At 39.0% G+C, this 6299-nt stretch overlaps 2 protein-coding genes across 11 annotated transcripts in view; both read left to right on the plus strand.

The window, feature by feature from the left end:
- Window positions 1–1864, plus strand: part of LOC111402021 (protein FATTY ACID EXPORT 2, chloroplastic-like) — a 6271-nt gene extending 4407 nt beyond the window's left edge. For 8 of the 10 annotated variants that reach the window (XM_023030049.1, XM_023030041.1, XM_023030047.1 and 5 more), the window contains one exon: window positions 803–1864. In XM_023030049.1, coding sequence (XP_022885817.1) covers window positions 906–1658 — 753 coding nt within the window. In that variant the 5' untranslated portion in view covers window positions 803–905 and the 3' untranslated portion in view covers window positions 1659–1864. Of the gene's footprint in view, window positions 1–763 lie in introns of all 10 variants that reach the window. The other 2 variants (XM_023030050.1, XM_023030048.1) reach the window with 1 other exon arrangement.
- A 1200-nt stretch (window positions 1865–3064) lies between these two features.
- Window positions 3065–6299, plus strand: part of LOC111400593 (DNA polymerase alpha catalytic subunit-like) — a 19780-nt gene continuing 16545 nt past the window's right edge. Inside the window, exons 1-6 of the mRNA XM_023027999.1 lie at window positions 3065–4274; window positions 4777–5061; window positions 5137–5220; window positions 5433–5507; window positions 5672–5736; window positions 6134–6275. Of these exons, the coding sequence (XP_022883767.1) occupies window positions 3105–4274; window positions 4777–5061; window positions 5137–5220; window positions 5433–5507; window positions 5672–5736; window positions 6134–6275 (1821 nt within the window). The 5' untranslated portion in view covers window positions 3065–3104. The remainder of the gene's footprint in view (window positions 4275–4776; window positions 5062–5136; window positions 5221–5432; window positions 5508–5671; window positions 5737–6133; window positions 6276–6299) is intronic.

Genomic DNA, 6299 nt, shown 5'->3' on the forward strand with positions numbered 1-6299 from the left:
GTTGTGGTTGGGTCGTGGGGGGGGGGGGGGGGGGGGGGGGGGGGGGGAGTAACTAATATTATGATTAAAGAGGGAAAAAATTTCTCATCCTAATTTTCTTGTCAGCTAACCTTTAGACACTGAATCATTGTTTTGTTCTAGACGTAACAGTAGTACGTATTGAAAAGCTACAACCTTGATGAGCCAGGAAGCATGCTGTACTTTTATCATCCTGTTATATTATTATTTTTAGTACCCATGACTGTTCACATTGGAACTGAAATTACTTTTTGCCTCTCAGAAACACAAGTTCAATAGCTGTTTGGTACGGACTAATTTTATTTTTATTGACTGGTACTGACGAATTTAGTTGTATAGACTAATATAGCTATTGATACTGACAAGTGTTAATGGGGCATCTGAGTTTTAAAAGTTAGATGAGTTTGACCGTGTGTGAGGCTTAAAGGTTTCTAGTTCCTGTATTTTGCTCGGCCTCCTGTCAATTTATTTTCTACAGGTTTTTTGGAGTCTTTTCATTTTTTTTTATTCCATGTTCAAATAAAAGAAGGCTTTTTCATAGAAGTCTTAATTATTGCACTTGAAGAAGATGATGTTGCTGTTTGCATTACTGTGTTCTTTGTCTACTCCCCCATAGTGGATGTTTGGTTACCTATTATATGAACATTTGTTGACCTGCCACTTTGCATCTTTGTCACGACGCTGTACTGTGCCTTTTGGGTGGGCTGCTATTTCATCTACATTTTACATTTATTTGCCACTGCAGATAGTGAATGGAAGATTGATTTTTGTGGATTTGTTGCAGATTACACTAAATCAGAAGAAATAACATCCTGAAAATCGGTCAATTTTCTTTACATAAAAGATCTGTGCGGTATATCTAAGCTTGGTACCCAAATTCAGTTCACATGGGAGAACTTTTGGTAGTTTCACAGTCATCTTTACTGTTGTTGCCCCAGCTTCAACTTGGAGTCCCAAATCGACGACTGGTTTCCATTGGTCGTATCCAGGCATCATTGTCAGAGAACTCATGTATGCGATTCTGTTCAACAAGGTTGGTTACAATTCCCGCCATTTATGCACAGCCAAAGCCAGTTTCCCGGGGCATGAGAGTCCATGTTGTTTCAGACTCTAAGATGCCTACTACATTTACAGTTGATTCAGCTGGGGAAGGTATTGACGTCCTCCCAGATTCTGGTGGCTCTAATGATGATCTTGGTGGTCCAAAAGGCGGTGGTGGTGGTGGAGGCGGCAATGATGGCGGTAATGATAATGGGGGCAGTGAGGGATCTGGCGAAAGTGATGATCATAAGGGCGGTGACAAGAAAGCGAAGGCACTTTCAATGTCCCAAAAATTGACACTTGGTTATGCTACCTTAGTCGGAGTTGGTGGAATTATGGGCTACTTGAAGAGTGGAAGCCAGAAGTCTCTGATTGCGGGCGGAGGATCAGCCTTGCTACTGTATCTTGTTTACACAATGCTTCCTACTTACCCCGTTTTGGCATCTTCTCTTGGGTTTGGGATGTCTGCTTCTCTTCTAGGAGTGATGGGTTTGCGCTTTAAGAAGTCGAGCAAGATTTTTCCAGCTGGTGTCGTCTCCTTTGTATCGCTTGTCATGAGTGGCGGCTATTTGCATGGAATTTTGCGTAGTGTGCACTGATTATGTGTTTCACTTTAGGCACTCTCTTTGTTGCTTTGTCCTCTATGAACACTGTCTGATGTGTAGAAGTAATAATTCTGTATGCTTTGCATTTTATGTTTCCGAGCATGGAACTTTGTCGTCGTACCTTTTCTCAGACAACTATAAATTTGCTATTTGTACTTATGACGATTTATTTGTTCCAATAGTTATTTAACTTAGATTCATGTCTTGATTGGTCACTGAAATTCAAAATGTCGAGTTTTGATCACTGAACTTGGGGTCAATGTCTTCGATTGCTAATTGAACTTAGGAATATGCCTTAAATTGCTTACTGAAGCTTAAAATGTTAAATTTTGGCCACGGAACTTTGGAATATGTTGTACGTTCCCCCAATATAAGGACAATGTTACAGGAATTCATGTATTGCATTTCCACTATTTTATCCTATTAATATTGAAATTTATCAAAGTGAAAATTAATCCACCCCTACTTTTTAACTTATCGATTAAAAAAAAGGTGTAAGATTTTTATTTAAAAAATCATGGTGTATTTCACCCACACCCACGCATCAACCACAAACCCTAATTTATTCTTTTACCCATCCCCCAAATCACAATCACATCCACCATTGTCACTTGTCACCACGCTGTCTCATGTCTGTTGTCACCACGACGCTGCTACACTGCTATAGCAACAATCGCAACAGTGTCCTGTATTAGCTTTGTTGCTGTTCCAACAACTCAACGTCTTAGAGAAAAGGTGGTGGGAAAAGATTTGGGGAGGGGGGCTTCTAGTGCATTTTTGTGAAATTGCATGCACTTATTTACAATTTTAGATCGGGGTTAATTTGCAAATGATTGTTGGAGGTGGACGTGGAGGTGGAGTGGGATGAAGCATTTGTGACTAATTATTTTATGATTGTGATAATTTATGAAATATAAATTATATGTAATCTAAAAATGTGTGATTGTGATTATGCCTCGTTTGGTCCCCATTTTTTGAAAATGAAAATGGGAATAATAGTATTTTTTAGAAAAATGAGTGGTTGAAAAAGAAGGAAAAATTTTCGATTTACGTGTAATATTATTTTATGGAAGATTGTGTAGTTGAAAATAAGAAAGAGAAAAATGAAATGTAATGTAATTGAATTAAATGAGGATCAAACGGAGGCTATATTAATAATTGTGACTCAATTTATTTCTGTGTTTGTGGCTATGACAGCGTATCTTGAAACCTTTGAAATTATAAAAAAAGGCTGGCCCAGAACTCTGTCCGGAAACACTGATTGGGCCTCAAAATATTATGTCTGGGGCGGCCAACAACAAAGCCCACAAGTAAGAGTAATTTCATTTGTTTTGGCGCCAAAAGTTCCCGCCTTTTGTTTCTTCTCCTTCCCATCAAATCCATTTCTTCCACGCATAGAGCTTAGATCTAGAGAGAGACCGACAGATAAAGCAAGAATAAATGTCCGACGAGCAGCCAACGGTAGCCGGAAGGCGTCGGACCCGTGGCGCTGCTGCGGAGGCACGTGCAGAGGCGCTCGAGCGGCTGAAGGCTCTCCGAAGCGGTGGTCGCCGGGACCTTGACTTCCAGGTCAAGGTGGACCAACCGATCTACGATACGGTGGACGAGGAGGAGTACGAAGCCCTAGTTGCCAAGCGCCGGGAAGAAGTCAAGGGTTTCATAATCGATGATGACGGCCTAGGTTACGGCGATGAGGGCCAGGAAGAGGATTGGTCCCTCGCCGGTGTTCCCTTATCATCTGAAGAATCGGAGGGAGAACCCGAGAGGCCTAAAAGAAAGAAAAATAGTAATAATCTGGAGAAAAAAGAGAGAGAAATCACCAAAAAGCCCTCGGCTCTTCAATCGGCAGCTGCACTAATGGGGAGGCAGAGGATTTCTAATATGTTCACATCATCAGTGTTTAAGAAAAATAGGGAGGATAATAAAGCCACTAATTTGTCATGCGATAGTATTGTCGATGAAGTGATTGCAGAGTTTGCGCCCGATGAGAATGATAGGGAGAAGCGTAGGAGAGGGAATCTGAATAACTTGAAGAATTTTGTACCTGTTAATTTGAATGATGCTTTGGTTAAGCTTGAAAAGACTGTTACTGGCGGTGTTAATTCCAGCGTTTCAGATGAAATTCAGGAGATCAATTTTGGCGGGAGCCAGTCATTGTTCCATTTGGAACGGGGTGAAAGTATGATGGGCAAGGAGAAGGTTATGCCTAGGGAAACTGAAGAAGGCAGGACTTTATGTAATGAATCAAAAGAGGAAGGGAAGGAAAATAGTGAATGTTCGGATAATAAAAACCAGAATGAAGATAGTTTGTTAAACAGGGTTGAAGTAAAGGAGGAGTCAGCTGTGAAGGAGAAGGAAAAGGTGTTCAGTCTCAATGCAAAAATTGAGGAATCGAAGGATCTGGATTTGAGTGCGACTCTGGGATGGCAGGCCGTAAGGAGCGCTGGAGAAATTGTGATTGCTGATGAATATGGACCAAACCAGAGCTCTAGCAATGAGGAAAAGTCTGACTTTGAAGTGGATTCCAAAGGGTCATTGCCTTTCTACATACTTGATGCACATGAAGAAATTTATGGTGCTAATGCAGGGAACCTCTATCTATTTGGAAAAGTATGTTAATTGTTTATGTCATGGTTATGCTTTCATCTATATTAGTCATTATCTGCTGTCTTTAGATATTTGATTACACTGCACAGTCTGAAGTTCAGGCAAACTTGATTGGGATGACTCATTTTCTAACTTCCACTTTTGAAAGCATTTTTGAGCGTCAGCTATTGCATAACTTTTCAGCCACAAATGTTCTCATATTTATAGATATTAACGCTAGTTTATTCGATTGTTATATTGTAGCATCTTGGTTAGAAATTTTCTAGTCCAGCCCGGAGTAGCGAGTCAATTATTTCATTTTTGTGGTGGATCGAGTTCACATGCAGCATAGGTAGAAATGGGATCAGTTGTTCAACAATCAGCCTAATCTAATGTTGTCCTTTATTATTTGTTTTACTAGTCAAGTGTGTACTTGGCAAATTTGCGTTTGCTTCGTGATTTGAAATGCAATGAAAAATAAGAACTTCAAATTTTTCATCTGATACTTGTTATTGTTACTACCAAGGTCAAAGCTGGAGATACATATCATAGCTGCTGTGTGGTTGTAAAGAACATGCAAAGATGTGTTTATGCTTTCCCAACAGTTCCTTTTCTGCACAATGACACAATTGCTAAGCTAGAGAGGGACATTGAAGATTCTCGAATGTCACTCAAAACTTTTAAAGAAACCATAAAGCGAGAGAAAGATGGTGAACAATCCCGAATTTCATCCACAGATTATAAAGACACAATTGCAAAGCTAGAGAGTGACGTGGAAGAGTCTCAAAGCACTCTGTGCACTCGGCTGCATGTAATATCTTGCTGCTGTATGCTTATATATTCACTTGTCTCATCCTATTTTGATGCTCCATTTTTCTGTTGTTAGGAGATGGCATTGGCCGTGAAAACTGAAATGGCAAAGCAGTTAGTGGATCGTAACGTTTCAAGTTTTAGCATGGCACCTGTCAAGGTTTGAATAGTAGTTGATTTGATGCGTTAGGCTTTTGTGAAAATATATTTAGTTGATTTAGTTATATCAATTCTGTAATACCTTTCAATCTGTATTCTTTTTCTTTTGTCACTTAGAAGTTATGTTGCATTCAGATCTTTAGTCAAATTGCACAGTTAATGTTGCCAAATCAGCTCAGTTGTTTCATTCTGTTTCTTTTACTTCCTTGGTAGAGAAATTATGCTTTCGAGCGAACAGACATACCTCATGGGAAAAATTATGTCCTCAAGATCAACTATCCATTTAAGGTTTGTTAATATTTATTTTTTACAAATTTTGTAAGATTTAAGTCCAATATATCTTAGTCTTTGAGTGAATATTAGAGATTAAATAGTCATGATTCTGAACTAGCATGTGACAAGAATGGAGAATTATTGTGAAGCCTATTTACTTGTGTACTCCACCTTTACAGGATCCAGTGCTACCATCAGATCTCAAGGGAGATCACTTCTATGCTTTGCTTGGAACTCATAGCAGGTTTTGATGAGAGCACCTTTTCCAGAAGTTTAAATATTGAAGTTTTTCTAACAACAATGACTTGGCATGGTTTTTGAAGTTCATGTTGATTATGTGCTGCCTATTTGAACTAGTAAAGCAAACAACATGGAGGGATTTTTGCATAGCTTGGAAGTTGATATATTTTGCTTACATTTGTACTTTGGGTTTGTTTGTTGTGCACCTGGTTGAGGACTTCCATATTTTCCTCAATTACATTAGTGATATAAGTCTCTCAATCTTTTTAATCAGTTTTGAACAAGGAGAAATTCCCTGGATTTTGAATGTTGTACTGCTTCATGAGTATCTGGATATTAATCTATTTTCTAATATAACGTTTAATGCATAAAAGATTTCTAATCAGCATTGATGTTTGCAGTGCCTTGGAGCTCTTTCTTGTTAAAAGGAAAATAAAAGGACCTTCATGGTTGTCAATTTCGAAGTTTTCCAGCTGTCCAGCTCCTCAACGTGTGAGGCTTTTACAGCTCTACATGTTCTATCATTTATATCAATGTACTGCAGTTTGTATTGGCATACTACGAGAT

Source organism: Olea europaea, chromosome 10 (genome assembly GCF_002742605.1).
Source record: "Olea europaea var. sylvestris chromosome 10, O_europaea_v1, whole genome shotgun sequence".
Taxonomy (NCBI): domain Eukaryota; kingdom Viridiplantae; phylum Streptophyta; class Magnoliopsida; order Lamiales; family Oleaceae; genus Olea; species Olea europaea.